Source organism: Halichoeres trimaculatus, unplaced genomic scaffold (genome assembly GCF_033239565.1).
Source record: "Halichoeres trimaculatus isolate MK-OKI-2021-1 unplaced genomic scaffold, fHalTri1.1 fHalTri1_scaffold_18, whole genome shotgun sequence".
NCBI lineage: Eukaryota > Metazoa > Chordata > Actinopteri > Labriformes > Labridae > Halichoeres > Halichoeres trimaculatus.
This window is the reverse complement of record NW_027437196.1, coordinates 5,781,604-5,801,350: the sequence shown is the minus strand read 5'-3', so window position 1 is coordinate 5,801,350 and position 19,747 is coordinate 5,781,604. Positions and strand designations below refer to the sequence as shown.

Genomic DNA, 19,747 nt, shown 5'->3' with positions numbered 1-19,747 from the left:
ATCCACTAAAAGTTGCTCAAAAACAACACAAAATTAAACTAGTATAAAACATAAAAAAGACAAATCACAGGAAAAAAAAAACTTTTTTAAAAAAAGTCTTATTATATTAACTTCTGATTGAATTTTTTTTTAACACGTGGAGGTAACTTTTTGAAATAAAAGAAAATTCAACAAAACCTTACTTTTTTTAAAAGCCCAGATTTTATGGGTGACCAATTTCAACACAACACCGAATCTTTTTGCTCGTGAGAGCTTTGGGATAAGAAAGTATTTAAATAATGTCTATTTTTTGTATTTAATTTGAAATTACAAAATCCCAAATACTTGAATTGTAGAAACAATAATCATAATTTTTACAATTTGTTTTTATTGCATTTTTTTCCAAATGGACAGAGGTACGTCTCAAGGTGGCATGGACCCCTTTAGTTTACTCGCACCTCCACAGAATTTCCTGCAATTGCAAATTCATAATTAACGTAAATCTCTAGACTATTTTAAAAAAATAAGCTGTAACTATATAATGTATATGTTGATCTATGTATGTATAAACTCAGATGAATAGTATCAGTCACGCTGAAGAAGACAAACACTGTTGACAAATTAAATATTTTTTATTTCTACCACATGTAACACACTGTAATTATATGGCAAATAAAACATAACAGAGATTAAGTGATATAGAATCTCAAATAATAGGTAAATTAACCGAGTATAATCTGTGACGACAACAAACTAAATCAAAAACTTTACAAATTGTGCCATTAGGAGTCAAAAACTGTTGAGAAAATCAAATGTTTTATAAAACGAGACAAAGTGCCTCTTCTGAAATTCAGGAACAGGCAGTAAATTATATCCTATTGCATTTAAACATATAAAATACCCTCTGTTAGAACGTTATGATGAAACAAGGCTGAGTGAAGTGGTTTTTTATTCAATACACGACCTGGATGCAATTCACACGGCAAGACAACAAACCCTAAAAACACTAAATACTGGGTACACACAGGAGTAAAATATAGCTTTCCAGAACATAGACAGAGCCCGTGTATGAAAATAATCTCCAGCTCAGATACTCACACAGTCAGATTTCAGTCTTCAGTAACGGTTTCTGTGTGGACAGCGAGTGAAAAGTTCATTTAAAGTCAGATAAAACCAGAAGTACACAGTGAGTTAGAGAAGTCCGTTACAAACACAGAGGTTAGAGTTGCTGTGCGGCGGCGGCGTCTCTGTGGATTAAATCAAAGTCAGGAACTAAACTACACTCAGCGGGAACATGAAGACAAACTCAGGAATAAAGAAAACATGTTTCATCTTTCGCTCATCGCTCTGTCATCACTCTGTCCTTTGGTTGCATACCAATTTTCTGAATTTTGACTTTTTAAACCTTGAATTTTACGGAAGCTCAAAGCAGCCATACATTTTTCACGTTTAACAGCTTTTTAACATGTTTTCGATTTCATTTTTGGAGAAGCTCAGATTCTGATGCACACGCTGCATCTTTTCGCCAACATCTTCAGCGTCCTGTTCTTTTTTTTCTTTTTTAATGGCAAAGAAAATGTAAAAAATATCCCCAGACTTAATCTTTCATCACCTGGCCTGATAGTTCATTCTCACTTCTCTCATGTTGAATTCCCAAAGAAATATAAATCTTAAAGTTTAATTCTTTGCAGAATAATCACAGGCATCTCTAAACTCTCTTCCTCTCCTCCTTCATGCATCCTTCCTCTCCTCTTCCTCCTCTACTTGTATCTTTTGACCTAACGTATCGACAGCATGCTGGATTTATACTGTAGCTTTTCTTTCTTTTTCCCCATAGACGTTAAAAAATCCTCCTCCTCAGATTCTCTGTTGTTTGTCATCAGCAGCTGGAGATGTTCAGAGTTTTCCATCTGTTAGTTTTGATTTTTTATTTCTGCCTCTAACGTTTTCCTGAAATGCCTCAGATTTAGATATCTGAAAAGAATATTTGTGGCTCATTTTCGTTCATCTGTGATGGATGCTTTATGTGTGACTCTTGCTTCCTGATGTGAACTGTGAGAACTCTGAAAATAAGAAGAAACACCAATGAATGACCCTGAAATACAAAGAACATCACCAGCGGCTGATTCCCCGACAGCAACGGAAGATTATATTCTTTACATTTCCACTCCTCCTTCTCCTTCTCCTCTTCCTCCTTTAGTTGCAACACTCCACGTAGTTCGCCGGCAGCATGCCAGACTTGCCGGTTCTCTGCACGGTGCCGTACATCCAGCCTTCGTCGATGGGCTGAGCGTTGATGATGACATCTCCGTCTCTGAACGAGACCTCGTCGTGGTCCTGGGCTGCGTAGTCGTACAGCGCTCGGTAAACACGCTGCAGATGAAGAGACAGAGAGGTCAGATGAAAACTAGTGCTGTTAAGCGCCAAAAAAAAAAATCTAATTAATTACAGGATTTGTGATTAATTAATCTAATTAATCGCATTTTAATCTCATATCTGCTTAGGGTCCCCAAATGAATGACTTGAATTATAGGACAACACAAAATTGAAGTGCATGACTAATCAAATAAATACACGAAAAAGAGAAGATTCATAAATTCACATTTTTTTTTCAACTGGCCAATATTAAACTGTCTGTGTTCACTGCCATGGCAACAGTTTACTGCATCTATTGAAGTAATTTTTGTTTTTCAGCGGGGAGAGGCGGGGTCTGGCGGGGTTTGTAAATCAAAATCCTGCTCATAAACTACTGTGGGTGAGAGCGGTGTGCTCTTTGGATGAGAGCTCAGCATGGATATGAGGAGAAGATGTGAGATGACAGAGACATAGCGAGACGCTGCAAGTCAGAAAAGTTAAGGCAGCTCACGCTCCAACTGAGGATGTGTCGCGCAGTGGCGATTGCTCTAAGGCTGCAAGGAAAGCTCAGCTTCCCCTAAAATGTCCCTAAAAAAAGTGTTGATATGTTCTGCTGTGTGTACATTTCATTGATAAAATCTGAGCTAGAATTCCTTCCTCTTTTGTTCAGAATCAGCTCCTATCACAGGTAACTGGCTCCACCTCCTTCTCATTCATCCCTGCAGCGTCTCAGCGCTTTAACACAGTTGGACGCTGAGCGTCTTCTGACTTCAGCGGGGAAGCGTAGAGTGGGTTGTTCCACTGTGGAAACTGGACTGTCATTGGATAAACGCTGGGCTTTGTCCCGCCCATCGGACGCTCAGCGTCTCTGGGGGTCTATGAGGCAGTGGGCTGGCCTGGACGCTGGGCTTCTACGTGATGATTGGATGATCTGTCTGAGGCTGAATCCCTTTTTGATTGACAGTGAAATGAGCCAGTCAGCGATCCTGAAGTATAACCCTCCACCAGAGCAACTTCTCAGGAGTCCTGGACTGATCCGGAGGCTTTATCGATCCCCAGCGAGTTTACCTTTCTTAAAAACGACGAGCGTTGTGTTTAAAGATTCTCTCTCTTTCCACCAATAAGCAGCTACAGCTACAGCTGCAGAGCTTCCCCCCCTGTCGCTCACACTTACAGCCTGTTGTAGTCTCATGTAGCAGCTCAAGCTGCTAACAAGCTGACACAGAGGGTAGAATTTACATCTAAATAAATAAACAAATTTATGATGTAGGCCAGAAAAAGAAAAAAAGAGATAAACACGATCAAAAGCAGTATATTTTGTCTCTTTTTTGGATCATAAACAGGAAGAGAGACATAAAAGAAGAGACTCCACTCTTCTTCGGTAGTTTTGGTGTTAACATAGTCAGAGAAAACAATATTATTTGGGTCTTGAAAGATTTTCCAAGATGTCTGGCAGCCAATGGGTTAATCTTGGTGTAATTAAATAATCTAATAAACACGTTGTCAAAGTGTCAGCCCTAATAAAAACATATGATTAGTTCACAGAGTCTGATGTAAAGAAAATCAAAGCTTGAAAGTTTGACTTTTAAACCACAAACACAGGACTTAGCTCACCATGGTGGCTGAGTGCGGCGGGGAGGTGACAGATCTGACTGATGACATGCTGGTCTGGTGCATGTAGCCGTGATACTGCTGCTGCTGCTGCATCTGGACGCCCTGATGATACGCTCCAGGAAGGACCGGAGCTGGATGAGAGACAAAAACACACAGACAACAAGGTAGAAAGAGTGAATGAGAGTGTTTAAAAAATATCTGCTGGATATTCTGACACACGTGGGGCTTCTTCTGTGAGCACACGGTGAGTTTTAGGACTCTACAGATAAAAAAAAAGTTAGTTTGTCGGTGGTCAAAGTCAAACACATGCCAGTGTTTCCTGAAGTGAGAGACACAACACGACACAGGGAGAGGTACCAGGAGTGTCGGTGCTGCTGCGGTCCCAGGGGTCAGAGGCCAGCGAGCTCACAGACTGAGCCTGGCTGTGGGTCAGAGACTGCTGGGAGTGCTGCCTGCTCAGCCTGCGGTCAGCCCGCTCTGACAGGCAGCGAACACAGGGGGCAGCACAGAGCAGGAGCGAAACAGAGGAGACGAAGAAAGGAAGGATGAAAAAGAAGAGTGGGTTTCCAAATTCTTTGAAAGCAGAAACAAAAATGTGAAATAATGAAAAGTCAGATATTTATTTTTATTCTCTCCGCCAAGGGGGTTATGTTTGTGGGAGAATTTGTTTGTTTGTGAACAATATAATTCAAAAAGTAACAAACAGATCTTGATGAAATTTTCTGGAAATCTTCAAAATGGGATAAGGAAGAAGTGATTAAATTTTGGAGGTGATCCTGATCACTGTCTGGATCCAGGACTTTTTTAAAGATTTTTTTTTATCATTGTGAGATAGGGCCGTTTTCTCCATATGTGTATATAACTCCACTATAAATGGTCGGATTGCTTTGCAAAACAATACAAGACGAGATCACCATAATTTCTGACAGATGTAAAAGTTCGATCCAAATCTTGGCAATATTCTGGGTTCTAAGATCCAGAATATGAAATATGTACTGGGTCATTATAATTTTCAACACTGTCAGGAAACAAATTATCGTACAAACCTGCAACTGACACCAAATTGTAGCAGACAGTCTGCTGAAAGGAAGTATAACATTAAAGTAGGAAAGTGTTGGTGACAATCACAATATGCTTAGTGGAGGTCTGCGCTCTCTGAGGGCTTTTTTAGTTAGTGATTGTTCACCAAACGTGCTCCAACCCTTAACTGTCTGACAGTTAAGATCCAGAGTCCACCATCACTACAAAATTAATCACAGGGATCATTTTCAGCAGAGAAAAACACAAATATCTCTACCCACTACTAAACTTCGTCAGCTGGCATGGTGTTGTCAATCTGGTCCTACTCAACCCGATCGAGAAGCTAGGAAGTAGCATTTAGGAATAACCTATATTGGCGCTGATAATCTCATTTTAAAGTGTGGATTATGATCAGGTATATATCTAGAAGTGAGACTTTTTCAAGATCACTTAGAAACTCCCCACGGCCCCTTTAAGGTGATCTTATAACTGGTGATTTTTCTCTTCTGATCAGACTCTGCGCTGGGTTTTTTATTTCATTTCTTTGAGGGTTGCATAGGGATGGGTACCAAATTAGGTACTATTATTGGTACCGACTAAGTTCTGTCTGTAGTATTCATGTAAAACCGAAAGGTACCATGTTTAGGTACCTAAACACATCCTTGTAACCTTGAGGGAGTGGAAGAGTAGACTATTTTCCATGCTGGACCTAAACACAGCATTGCAAGTTTATATATTTAAGTATGAATACAAGAAACTGAAAAACTTTGAAATTTTATTATGAAACAATTTAATATTTATTACTTTATAAACACACAAAAGTTCCCAAAATTGGTACCATTGAGTACAGACACCGGTTGCCAGGTACCGGGCATCAGTACCGTATCATTTCAAATGTTAAAGGTACCCATCCCTAGGGTTTTATAACATCAGTCTCGTGCTAACTTCTGCCTTTGTTTGGGTTAATTACAGCCTGAAACAAATCCCTTAATGTTAAAGGAGGTTAAAGAGGTGGAGGAAGAAGTACCAGACATCCTGCGCAGACTCTTTGACTGAATGTTGTCCTCCAGAGGGTCAAAGTCAAAGATGGAGCCGGGATCTGTTCTCCACACCTTCAGGTCTTCAGAGAGGAGGGAGAGTTCATTCACAGGATGCCAATCATCTTTACACAGACTGAGTTAATCCAGCATGAAAACACCTCAAATCCTCATATTAGGGTCATCTGAACAAACAGAGCATGCGGTGACTTCTACTGCAGAGAGGGCTCTGAAACAAAAACAGCTGAAGTCTCTGCGCCCGCTCCTCCTGGAACAGGAAAGTGATTAAAAGTAAAAAAGTCGTCTCCTTTTTCTGTCACTGACCTACGATGATGCCGCCTGGTCGTCTGTCCATCTCCACCGCCTGGGGGTGGATCCCTTTGCTGTATCCCGCCTCCGCCATCATCTGATTGGCTCTCTGGTAGCGCTCCATGCTGGGGTCGTCGAATCCTGGCGTGCAGCCTCGACCACGCGCCCGCTCAAAGTCCTCATGGTACTTGGCCTGTTGGAGCCAAACACACATTTAGTTTCTGTCTTAAAGCTTCATAATCACAGCAGCAACACACACACACACACACACACACACACACATCACACACACACACACGCACACACATGCATTCAGGTGGGGTGCTTTCTGTCAGTGAGCAAATAACACACACGCTGGAGTTGTTTTTAAGTGTTTATTAACACACACACTCCTCGTCCCCGAGCTGTCTGCAGGTTTCTGTTAGTATCAGTGCGTCAGTCCAACCCGAGGTGTCACACCAAGCAGGTTAGCTCCTCCCACAGCCAGGAGCCATGGCAACCAAGCTGCTACCATAGAGACAGAGTCCTGAGACTTCCTGACACGTCTGTACTCAGGTGTGTCCAGCTCGGTGCAGCTCCGCCCCCTCATCTCCTGCAGCCCGCGCTGGTACCTCACCTGTTCACACACACAGAAGGTAGATCACACATTATTATACCATGACAATCTGTGTTTGAGTGTGTGTCAATGTGTGCTGATCCGTGTGTGTGTGTGTGTCTTGCCGAGCTGATGTTCTCCTGGTTCTGTCGGACTCTCTCCAGCTCTGGAGTCACTCCAACACTTGTTGCCTTGACAGCGCTCTGCCGGTATCTGACCTGACGAGGAGAAAAAACATCATCACAAGAGTAAGACAAGAGGAAGAAAGAAAGAAAGAAAGAAAGAAAGAAAGAAAGAAAGAAAGAAAGAAAGAAAGAAAGACAGAAAGACAGAAAGAAAAAAAGAAAGACAGAAAGAAAAAAAGAAAAAGAAAGAAAGAAAGAAAGAAAGAAAGAAAGAAAGAAAGAAAGAAAGAAAGAAAGAAAGAAAGAAAGAAAGAAAAAGAACATGTGACAAAGAAAAAGGCAGGAAGTTAGATGTGAAAAATTTGCTAAAAAATAAACTATGTAGAGAAGGAATGAAACAAAAGAGGGGTGTGTAAAAACTGAATGAAATTAAAGCCTTGAAATTGAAAGAAGAAAAGATAAAGAAAAGAAAAAGAGAAAAAGGAGAATAAAATTTGAAAGAAGTTAGAGAGAAAATGGAACAAAGAAAAAAATGAAAGTGAAACTAGAACTGAAAAGAAAAAAACAAAGTAAAAAAGGAGGATGGAAATAAGAAATCAGGAAAGAAATCAACAAAAAGAGGAAAAAAGAAAAAGAAAAAATAGAAAGAAGGAAATCAAAAAAGTAAAAAGGAAAGAAAGATATTTAGAAAGAAAGGAACAAGTTAAGACAGAAGGACAGAAAAATTCAAGAGAACAAAGAAAGAAAGAAAAATTCAAAAGAAAGAAAGAATGAAAGAAAAATTCAAAAGAAAGAAAGACAGAAAGAAAGAAAGAAAGAAAGAAAGAAAGAAAGAAAGAAAGAAAGAAAGAAAGGGACTCGCATAGAAAGATGGAATGATGAAAAGAAAACTGAAAAGAAAAAAAAAGAAAAAAAAAGGAAAAAAAAACGTAAAAAATAGAAATCAAAAGAAAGAAAGAAAGCAAAAGTGAGAAAACAAAAGAAGAAGGAAAAATGCAGAAAGGTGGAAAAAGAGGGAAATGGAGGATTAAGGAAAAAAATGAAATCCAAAAAAAGGAGAGAGGGAAAGCTGAAGAGATTTTTGGATAGAAAAAAAAAACAAGATGGAAAAACAAAAAGAAAAGAAGCCAATAATGACTTTATACAAAAAAGGAAATAAAGAAGACAAAGGAAGATCAGAAAGGATGTAAAAAGAAATTAAAAAACAGAAAAACAAAGTTTGTAAAAATGAGGGACAAAATAAATCCATTGAGAAAGAAAAAGAATTGAGTCTCACTGAGCTGATGTTCTCCTGGTTGCGTCGCACTCGCTCCATCTCAGGTGTGTCCTTCACAGCCGTGCCACAGCCGACCTCCTCTCTGTACCTGACCTGAAGGAGGAGCAGCTGTTAAAGGAGCAGTACGTCAACTTTTCACTACACTGATTCGTAAAATACATCCAGCTCTTGTCCCCTGTCTGTTTTGTTTATCGTTCTTTTGTCCCGTATACCTACATCACTGATCTTCTTGGCGTTCTCCCTGGCGAGGACGATCTCTGGCGTCTCTGTGACTGAAGACATCAGGCCTCTCATCAGCTTGGAGTCCCAGCAGTACCGCAGCTAGAGGGCGACAGAGAGCGGTGTTATTTTAAAGGGTGGTCCCTCTGTGTTTGGATAAAAAGGCTTCAGAGGAGCTGCTGAGCTCACTGAGCTGATGTGTCTCTGGTTGGCTTTGACTCGCTCCATCTCTGGAGTCTCAGACACCAGGCTGTAGCGTCCCTTCAGACGCTCGGCTTCGTCCTTATACTTCTTCTACGGGGAGACAGAGGAGGAGTCAGAGGACAGAGACACGGGCAGATCATCAGCACACAGAGCAAACCAGCAAGACTCAAACCCCCTCACAAAGATTTATGATCTCTCACAGTTAAAACACACTCAGTGAACACACACCTGGCTGTAGACGTCTTTGAGGTAGGAGGCATGAAGCAGCTCAGGTGTGTCTGTAACCGTCCCATAGGAGTTTTCTCTGAGCTGCTCTGTTTGCTTGTAAGATTTCTGACACACACACACACATTTTGAATAACAGATATTTTACGATCATTTTCGAAAGAATTTTATATCATTATTAAAGTCAGAAATAAATTATCTAAAATAAGTTTTACCACTAAAGAGAGCAACATGTTTACTTCTGAGGACAAACACACTCTGCAGTGAACAAACACACACTCAGGTGTTACCTGGCTCTGGATCTCTGATGCTCTTTTTGCTCTCTGCATCTCTAAGACGTCTGAGCTCAGCTCCATTCCTTTCCCCACGATCTCCCTCTCCAAGTCTTTACGGTACTCCTTCTGCAGAGCACACACACACACACACACGCACACACACACACATACACACACACACACACACACACACACACACAAACATACACACACGCTCAAGCTCAAGTCACATCTGTTGCTTTTTTAACATGTACATGTGTGTGTTTGCTGAGTGTGTTTCACCTCGTTCAGAATCTGACTCGCGTTTTTAACCCTCAGCAGCTCAGGTGTTTCCTCCAGCCCCATGCCGGACAAGCCCCGCCCCCTCACTTCCTGTTCCAGGTCCTTCCTGTACTCCTTCTACAGCGAGAAAGAGGAATTGAGCTGAGCTACAACAGCGTTGTTTCTACCTTATTCATGGAAAGAAAAGAAAAACTTAGGATTTCTTTAAGATGATACGAGGAGGATCTGTTTTAGTTGCACTCTCTCGCCACCTGGTGGCCCGGAGTCTCTGCACACTGCTGTAAATTTCTTTTCGACAAATTTTTACTGGATTCAACGCGCTGAGGTAAGGTATATATCAGTACAGCTACGTAGCGCTACGGTTTGAAATGTGACATCAAGCAAATGTAGAAGCAGGCTATATGTTAGCCCGGTGCTCTGCGCTAATTAGCCTTTAGCTCGGGCTGTATCTCTCTCCTATTTATCTTTCTTCTGCTCTTCTGTCCTTTTTCTGTCTGACAGTTCGGCTCCAGTGTCCACCATCACTACAAAATTAATCACAGAAATTGTTTTCAGCAGAGAAAACACAGATCTCTGTGTTTTATCTCTTTTCTCTGCTAAACCTTGTCAGCTGGCGTGGCGTTGTCATAGAGACTTAGACGTGCTGTAGATCAGTTCAGTCCTGGTCGACCCAAACTGGAAGCTAAGAAGTAGCCATTTAAAAAAACCTGTAACCAGCAATATTGGTGCTGATAATCTCGTTTTAAAGTGTGGATTAAGATCAGGCATATATCTAGAGGAGAGACTTTTTAATTTTTACTCAATGTATCACATGATGAAGTGATAAGTTTCACTTTGAAGGTTACAAAAAAGGATTTTCTGACTCTTCAGAGAGCTGACATGTCAAGATTTGAACACACAGGACACTTTAACCTCTTCACATTTCTAAAATCCTAATGAAAAGGATTCTTTGAGCTCTTGGTGTGTTTTAAACTCACTAAGGAAGCTAAATATTTAAATCTCTACCTGTTCAGACTGTGTGCTTTGCAGGATTTGGGATTTTCTTTTATGTCCTGGGTTTCTTGTGTTTACCTTAGTTATTCTTGTTGAGTGTTCTGTGTTTCCTGTTTTTGTCTTTATTTCATGTTCTTGTGGTTTTGATTTGGTTCTTGTGTGTTTGTCTTTTTGTGATTACTCTTAGTGTCTCTGTGTTTTAGGGTTTATTTAGTCTCTGTTTTGAGTTTCCCTTTGTTTTGTTTAGTTTTCCTTGTGTTTCCCTCCAGTTTGATTGCTCCTCATGTGTTTTACCTCTGTCTTGTTTCACACCTGTGTTGATGCCCCCCTGTCTATATAATGTTTCTTGTGTTCTTTGGTCAGTTCATTGTTGTGTTGCTGTTGCTCCTGTGTCCACGTACTTTCTGTGCTCCTTCATTGGTGTTTCCAGTGTATTTTGGTTTTGTTTCTTTGGTTAGACTTTTTGGTTTCAACTTTGGATCTGAGTTTTTTTGTTAAGTTTAGTAAAAAATATGTTTTACATCTGCAACTGGTTCCTCTTCGTCCTCATTTTATTTAACATGGTTTATGGCGCAGACTTTAAAGCGAATAAACAAAATACTAAAATTCTTCCCTGCTGTAGTTTCAGTGATTGCTTTAACAACTAGGAAGTCTTCCTCTGAAATCCTTATATTTTTGGAGGTTGTTTTAGTCTTTAAATTAAATTTACTGAACAAAAAAACTTTAAAATGACATATTTCTTTGCACAAAAAGCACATTTAAAAAATAAAACACATTTTAACACTTAAACAAAATTGAACAACTTATTTTTACATCAACTTCAAAACAGAAACTTGTTTTTGTGTCAACGTTTGTGATTGGACCTGTGTCGGCTGGGATGTGGGTTACTGGAGCACAGTCAGTGTCCATTTCTATGTAATTTATTTATTTGTTTTTCCCTTTTTTGAACGAATGTCAGCAAAAAATGTACAATAACATTTGTCAATACTTTTTATAAATACTCAGATTTATAAAAAAAATAAAATACGTCCCCTTATGTCTAAATAACTTGAATGTAGAGAAACTTTAATCCTTTCTAAAGACGCACTGGTCTTAGCCTATGAAATACTTCATGTTTTAATTAACCCTTTTGACTCAGACCCTAAAACTCTCAGAGTAGGTGTTTTATAACTTGAAGTGTGTGTTACCTCACTCAGCAGGCTGCTGGCGTGGCGAGCGGTCAGGTACCCAGGTGTCTGGTCCACATCCACCAAAGCTTTCCCCTTGATCTGCTCCTCGTAGTCCCTCCGATACTCCCTCTGAGAGAGATGAGCATAAAGACGTCAGTTCCCAGAAGCCTCCATGTTTCAGACTGAGAGCTGCGAGTGTTTTACCTCGCTCTGCATCTTCTGAGCTTCTCTGGAAACTTTGTACGTCTGAGTGTCTCCAAACTCCATCTGAGAGCGGCCTTTGTTCCTCTCGTACTCCTCCCTGTACTTCACCTGAAACAGACCTTCAATGGTTAACTCTGAGAAAGAGACAGACAGAGACGTGTGTGTGAGTGTGTGTGTGTGAGTAACCTGGCTGTGCAGCACTGCGTTCTCCTTGTGGTGGAGCTGTTCAGCCGTGTCCAGAGCGATGTGGTAGTGAGCCTTAGTCTGCTCGTACTTCTTCTTATACTCCACCTGAACACACACACACACACACCATTAGCTGCTTCACATGAAAACACACTCCCTAACGGATGACACACACACTTTGGTGTAACGTTGTCGTACGTTGCTCTGCAGCTTGCTGGCGTGCAGAACGTGCTCCAGCTGCAGGAGGTTGGGCAGGTCTGAAGACGACTCGGGTTTCTGGTTCTGGCTGGTTTTATACTTCACCTGGAGGATGAAGAGGGGACAGGTCAGGTGTTGTTTTTAGAAGAGTATGTTCACCTGTGGTTTTTCAATCCAGACCAGCAGCTTTTGTCTCCTTCATGAGCTTCTTATATCAAATTTTGTGGCCTTGATGAGATTATTGTTAAACTGTCTCAAATAGAGCCTCCTTCAAATAAAACTGTAGGAAGAAAACAAAGACAAGAACATCTAGAGGACAACATTCAACCAGTTGCATTCACCATGAAGAATCAAAAATCATTTTTTTACAGCCCTTCCATCAGGCTAAGACAAGGGTTTTCAACCTGTGGCTCTGGAGCCTCATCCAGCTCTTTGACTCCTTTGCAGTGGCTTCTTTATGTTTTAAAAAGACATAATTAAAATTAAGAATATTATGTTTCTTACAGGGGGTATTGATGATTAAAGATATTGACACTAAATAAATCATGCATTTATATTTAGTTGGATCAAATACACTTTGCTTTTTGCAATAAAGCTTTCAAATTCTTTTGAGAATTTTGCAATTTTTTGAATCAAATTTCTTTTTAGAATTTTTTCTTAATTCAGAAAAAAAAACAATTTTCTTTTGAAGATTTTGACATTATTTTTCAAATTTCTTTCTTTTTTGACTTTCTGCATATTTTTAGCAAATTATTTAAATTCCAATTTTGGAAAGATTTTGAAAATTTTTGAAAGTTGAAGAAATAATAATAATTATTATTTTTTTTTTAATTATAAGTCTATGAAAAATTTGAAATTTTTGGAAATTTCTTTTTTATACATTTTCACATTTTTAAAAATTATTTTTTTGCAAATTTTTGAAATTTCAAGACTTTTTGGGAAAATTTCCTAATAATTGATTTTTTTTAAATTTTTAGAAATTATGAGATTTATGAAATTACAAAGGGACTCTGTGGATCGTAAAGAGTTTGGTAATTTTTTCCACCATTTGGGCACAACAGAGAAGAAGAGTCTGGCTAGAGATTCAGAGCCACGCTGGGCTGGGAGCACCAGGTGTCTTTCACAAGAAGGAGTCTAGACCTGAATGAGGGACCCCAGGTAGACAGGAGCTGTTCTTATCAATGTTTTGTAAGCCAGAAGAAGAGCTTTGGATTTGATTGGAGCTGCCACTGGAAGCCAGTGAAGAAAGATTAACAGCGGGTGACATGTGTTGTTTTGGGCTGGTTAAAGACCAGACGTGCTGCTTTAGAAGGGCCTGTACCAGAAGCTGCGTGGCCTGTTGTGTCAGGTAGGGTCTGATCCTCCTTATGCTATAGAGGGGATATCCACAAGATGAATACCAGCAAACATTGAAAATTTGATATAATCTAATAAGTTTTGCCCATAAAAGGGCGTGGTTGACTTGACTGGCAGATGGGCATCCTGTAGCGGTTAGCGAGGATGCTAACGGCTACCTGTTGACGACTGAAGGCTTTGAAAACGCGGGTTTATACGCTCCATCAGAGCGATTTGTTCCCTTTTTGACCATTGGGAGAAATCGCAGCTCCATGGACTCAGTGTGTGTGTGTATGTGTGTGTGTGTGTGTGTGTGTGTGTGTATCTCATTCACTTTGACTCATTCTCCAAACTCAGTCTGTTGTGTGGGTGTTACCATGGCAACCTTTGTAAGGCAAATGCTGGGTGATTGTAGGATGAGGAGTTGGAGAAGTTGCAGAGGTTATTCACACACACACACACACACACACACACACACACACACACACACACACACATACACATAGACACACACACACACACACACACACACACTCAGTGGACACCTACATGCACAACATACAGATAGAAAGGAGTCAACACATGCAAATGCACATTAGGATGACCAAGCAGGAGCCTCACCAAATATATACACACACACACACACACACACACACACACACACACACACACACACACACACACACACACACACACACACACACACACACACACACACACACAGATGCAGCCACGGTTCAGTTTTAGTCCGCCTGCTGCCCACACAGCCACAGAAAAGAGCCTCTTCACTCCACGTTATGTAACAGGGTGTTGTGTTGAACGCTGCCTGGTGTTCAGGAACGTTCCCTCAGAGCTGCTTTTCAGAAAAACCTCTCGCTGAGCCAGAGACAGTCTACATCAGCATGTGAAAACAGCAGGAGGAATCCAAAACTGGCTCGATGTGGCACCCAACCATCCCAGAGAGTGTGTGAGGAAATCTGACAAAGAGCTGAGATTCACTCTTCACTCTAAGGAGCAAGTTCTGAGCTGGGGAACGCACCCCTGTAGTGTTGGGTGTTGAGTAGAAGGATGGAAAGATTGATTTCCTGTCCGCTAACGTGTCTGTCAGCTAACGGAGCCAGAAAGTCTCAATTTGAGAAAAGATGTAGGAGTGAGCAGACGGCTTTCACTCCGCTGAAGGCCTGTCCGTCAGGAACAAAGAACGGCTTCAGGATCAAAGACACAGAGGAAGAGGTTTCTGTGAACACGTTTGGGACTTAAAGAGGGGGTATTCTGCTGACCCATATTCAAGCGAAAGAGCTATTAGATATTTACTCGAAACTGGGCAATTCTTCAATTAAGGACGTTTTTCTGTCCGTCTTTTTCTTTCCATTGTTTTGGGCTTGTCCCCAACCCAGGTTTTTTAACATCCCCTCCATAATTAAGCAATAAAAGTGCTAAATTAATTTATATCTTCACTTTACATTTCCTCATAACAATTTAAAAAGATATTTTTTTAACTTCATATAGTTAATATTTGTTCAATTTGTTCAATTTGCAATTAATTTATAGTTATATATTGCTGTCCTTTATACTTGCGTCATTACATCACACTCAACATTTTCAGACTAATAAAGTTTTTACAAAAAATTACTCACATTATTGCATGCTAATTACAAACTCCAGAGCAGGGGTGGCCAACCTGCGGCTCTTTGCCTTTCAGTGTGCGGCCCTTTGATCCATTCATCATTGTTATGAGTAATGGTGTACCAATCAATCTAAATTATTGATATATTGATGGTGTGATCAGTATTGATCAATACTTGGGTTTTGAGATTGATACTTAAGTTTCAGTTTCTTTTCTCTACATCGCGCATGTGCTTATTGCAATCCAGACAAATAGACGGATGAAACTTTGTCTCTTCTGCAGTAAAAACAGAAACTTGTCTTAGACACGGCTCCAAGTACGAATTGAAACACGCTTACAAACCCAATAAATGTTACTTGAAATTTGGAAGTGTAGTGATTTTCATCTTATCCCCTTTCGTTTGTGGCTCTTTGTAGAACCACAGTAATTTTTGTGACTGGTTGGCCACCCCTGCTCCAGAGGAACATCAAGACATGAGGCAGAAGCCTGATTTTTGGACTAATTAGTAGGAAATTTCACTTTATTTACATATATTTTGTGTACATTGTATGCTAGCTAGCCTGTTAGCTTAGCAAGTCTAAAATGTAACCAATGTTTTCTGCAAAAAGTGAAATTTCTCATTACCATCACACAGGGGACAAGCCCCAAAACAGTGAAAATCTTGCACAATATAATTTTCAACAGAAAAAAGTTTTGAAATATCATCAATGAGACACAGTTACTTTTTTTCACAAGTTCTTAAACCCAACCCTTACAAATGTATTTTCTGTCAAAACATTTTTCTTCTGGGAAATCTACCCTGGGGACAGAAAAACTCCCTCAATTGAAGAATCACTCAACTATTTGAAAATTGTTAGAAGATATATGTCAGTTTGTTGGATCTGATTTGGACATGGATTGTTTTCGTGTAATAGACGCAGAGCAGCTCCAGTATCCGGCATAAAACTGCGACCTGCCGCTGACAGGACAAAACCATTGTCACATGAACTCTTCAATATTTTAGTTTTTGTTTAGTGACTATTTGAATATTCTAAAATCATTACCCATCCCTACCATACTTCAAACATGAATGTTTGGACTCATCATGTGCAGGGCCCGAATGCATGACAGGGCATTGGCGGGGAAAACGGACCGTTTGTACTAACGGTGAAAACAAAGTTGATTAGCGGTATGCATGAGCCAGGTTAACAAGCTTAAAAAGTGCGATGATGAGATGAAGGAGACAAACTGCTTCTTTCATATTACTGATTTTATTATTGAGGTTTTCTACTGTGCGATCAGAAACACCACACACATTTACTCTGTTGTGATCGCCAAACTTTCTCTTTCTCTTTGTTTACCTGATTGACTCACTGGTAACAGCTGGTCTTGTAATAAGATCTCCATTTCTGCAGCTGAAAAATGTTTTTCTTGATCTTCTCTGAGTTACTGCTCACCAGGTTTATCACTGTTTATGAGTGGTAGACATGGGCAATTTGACGTAATCTGCACCTACGTCTCTTTCATGGTGTAATGAGTTAACTGGCTGATTGTTTGTAGTCGTGCAAGCGGCTAACGCTGCAGCTAAACGGGCCTTTCCATAACAGAACGTTTGTTCAATGACTGAACGTGCATACAGGCCCAGATTGTTAAACCTGTACATAGTCATTTGTCGTAGGAATCCCAGAATCTGTCAGGAAACTGATCAAAACACTGCTTCCTGAAAACAGAACAAGATCTCTACAAGATCTTCATCACATTAGGATTTCCAAACTGGCTAATGACACACTGGAGGTGCAGGTCTCAAACACCAAAATCTGTCCATAGCTCCGCCTCCTGGAAGGCCTCCAAAGTTTCAGCCAATCAGAGGGAAGGGGGTTTGTGGAGCAATGAGCCTTAAAGAGACAGCAGCTAAAACAAAGCTTTCTAGAGAGGATTTCTAGATCACCACTGGGAGAAAAATTAGGATTATTATAAAGAAGTATATTATGTAGAGCTGCAATGGGGATGCCAGGGGGACAGAATAAAGCCTTAACAAAGAACAATTACCCCTCTTTAAAAACAACAATCCAGGTCAGGCAGGAGCAGCTTGTCTCTGACAAACTTTAAAAAAGCAGCTTTTACAGCCTGGTCTGTGCTGAATGATTGATAGAGGAAATTCCTAAAGTTTTCAGCCACATTTTTCAATCAGACCCCATAATATCTAGACCATTACCAAGACCATGTCGTTATTCTCCAATTTTTAAGATGACAGTTTTGCCACAGTGTCAACAGGCAGAGGGATGATACAGCTTACTTTCTGTGATGGGGTCATGTGACTGGGACACACTCACCTGGCTGGCCAGAGCCGAGGCAGCTTGTGTGTGTTTGAAGGAGAGACAGTCCAGCGGGTTGTAACGAGGACGCTGGCCCTTTAAATCTTTGTCAAAGCTCTCCTTATACTTCACCTGAACGACAGACATGAAAGGGTTAATTAATTCTGACATAAGAGCCAAAACAGCTTCCCAATGCATGCTGGGTAAGCTTTATGAAAGTGTGTGATACCTGACTGGCCAGTTTTGAAACCTCCTTGGCGTGCTGGATGTCGGTACGGGCCAAAAGAGAGCCGTCGCTGTAAACAGGCGGCTTGTTGTTGTTCCTATAGGCTACCTGTAAAAACACACACACACACACACACACACAAACACACACACACACACACACACACACACACACAAGTAAGAATAACAAAGATAAAAATGTGGAGCAGAAGCACATAAGTAAAAGGCACAAACACACACAAACTGGGAGGGGACACACACACACACACATATAAATAGTTAAACAAACAAATAAATAAATAATTAAAAAAACATGAGGTGAATGATATCTTTAAAAATTTAAGAAGGATTATGTTTTTACTTATGTAAGATGTTTGACTCTGTACAAAGCAACAATCTAAAGAAAATCACACACTCATACACACACGCTCACACACCTTGTAGGCCACTCTTACATAATGGCGGTTCAGTGTTAACAGCAGAACAGTTTTTATAATTTATCAGTGGTTCAGCTCAGAGAGCAGCTGGGTAATGGGACCGTTGTCATGGAAATTACTGCTGGAACATGTTCTCACACACGCATGCACACACACACACTCACACACACAGGCATACTAACATCACTGGCCAGTTTGGTGGCGTTGCTGGCGTTGACGATGTCGGGTCTGTCTGCCACCGGGTTGTAGTGATGAAGCTCCTCTTTGCCTTTTCTGTAGCCGACCTGAGAGCAAACACGACAAAACACACTTCAACAAAAAGAAACATCGACGTAGAAATATGTCCTCAAAAAAATTTGGATCTCTGTGTCCTTAATTCAGTTTCTGTGCTGGATTTGAAGGTCCCATATTATACAAAAATCACTTTATTAAGTCTTTTAGTGAAATTTGTGGGTCTTTGGCTTTCCTCCCAGCCCACAAAATGTGATATTTAATGACAAAACCTGTACTTAGTAGAGCTTGTGAATGTAAAATCCTGACCTAAAACGAGCTGTTTGGAATTTCCGGGGTTTGCCGACATCAGCAATTCCCTTTTTTGACCAATCAGGAGCAAGTCTGACCTGATTGGTCCACCGGAACAGATATCCCCAAAACCCCTCCTTGCTGCTGGAGAGAAATCTTTCCAGCAGCGGGGAGGAGAATGCCGAAGTTGAAGAGCCATCACTGCTTTGTTTTTGGCTGTAAACAGCCACATAGTTCCATGCTCAAGCTTCCCATCTCGGAAGAAGACAAGACTAAGTGACTAGAGTTCATTTATCGAGGAAATGTTCCAGCTACACTCAGTAAAACTGTGCATGTGTGTGCTAGTCACTTCACAGCGGACTGCTTTTCCAACTTTGGACAGTCCAACAGAGGGCTAGCCAATAGACTGGTCCTGAATCCAGGCGCATTACCAACCATCTACCAATAAACCTGGGATCCTGGAAATGTGAGTATTTTAAATGCTGTGTGCTGTGGAGCAGATGTAAGAGCTTTTCCTCAGTGTCCCCCCTGTCTCTGTGTTAGCTTCAGGATGCTAACTTTAGCTGTGGTTAGCCTGTTGTTTTAGTCTGTAATGTTACGGTAAACGAGCTTCTCTGTTTTCTAAACATTGTGCACTCGGAGCTCGTGGCGCCGCTCTCAGTGACGCTGAAAAGTGGGGCGGTATCAGCGGTGGCTCATTTACATATGAAGGCCACGCCCACTAAATCAGAGCGTTCTGAACAGAGGGGCTATGAGAGCCTGGAAACAATGCTGCTGTGCTTGATTTATTGGCTTTTTGGACCAAAACATGTTACTACCATTTCATGAAGACATCAATGATCCATATTAAACTGCAGAAAAGGAGCAGGATATGGGATCTTTAAAGATGAGAATAAGCAGTTTTAAGCCACTAGTGGGCGCTGTGGATCAGCACAAAAACACTGGATTCAGAATTTTTTCCATTACTGAATTTTGTTCAAAATTTGGTGAGTTTTGGAGCACGATGAAGGCTCATAACTTGGGGTTGAAGCGGCACAAGAAA

The 19,747-nt window shown here is 40.6% G+C and overlaps 1 protein-coding gene across 1 annotated transcript in view; it reads right to left on the bottom strand.

Annotated features, from left to right (window-relative positions):
• Positions 1-592: 592 nt before the first annotated feature.
• The window catches only part of LOC141807827 (uncharacterized), a 74,334-nt gene continuing 55,179 nt past the window's right edge, over positions 593-19,747 (bottom strand). Inside the window, exons 50-69 of the mRNA XM_074694044.1 lie at positions 18,366-18,467; positions 17,751-17,855; positions 17,540-17,653; positions 12,266-12,370; positions 12,068-12,172; positions 11,882-11,989; positions 11,696-11,806; positions 9,516-9,632; positions 9,249-9,359; positions 8,962-9,066; positions 8,719-8,823; positions 8,527-8,631; positions 8,311-8,403; positions 7,035-7,127; positions 6,826-6,930; positions 6,330-6,507; positions 5,949-6,088; positions 4,306-4,423; positions 3,949-4,079; positions 593-2,352 (exon numbers count right to left, since the gene is read on the bottom strand). Of these exons, the coding sequence (XP_074550145.1) occupies positions 2,176-2,352; positions 3,949-4,079; positions 4,306-4,423; positions 5,949-6,088; positions 6,330-6,507; positions 6,826-6,930; positions 7,035-7,127; positions 8,311-8,403; positions 8,527-8,631; positions 8,719-8,823; positions 8,962-9,066; positions 9,249-9,359; positions 9,516-9,632; positions 11,696-11,806; positions 11,882-11,989; positions 12,068-12,172; positions 12,266-12,370; positions 17,540-17,653; positions 17,751-17,855; positions 18,366-18,467 (2,328 nt within the window). The 3' untranslated portion in view covers positions 593-2,175. The remainder of the gene's footprint in view (positions 2,353-3,948; positions 4,080-4,305; positions 4,424-5,948; positions 6,089-6,329; positions 6,508-6,825; positions 6,931-7,034; positions 7,128-8,310; positions 8,404-8,526; positions 8,632-8,718; positions 8,824-8,961; positions 9,067-9,248; positions 9,360-9,515; positions 9,633-11,695; positions 11,807-11,881; positions 11,990-12,067; positions 12,173-12,265; positions 12,371-17,539; positions 17,654-17,750; positions 17,856-18,365; positions 18,468-19,747) is intronic.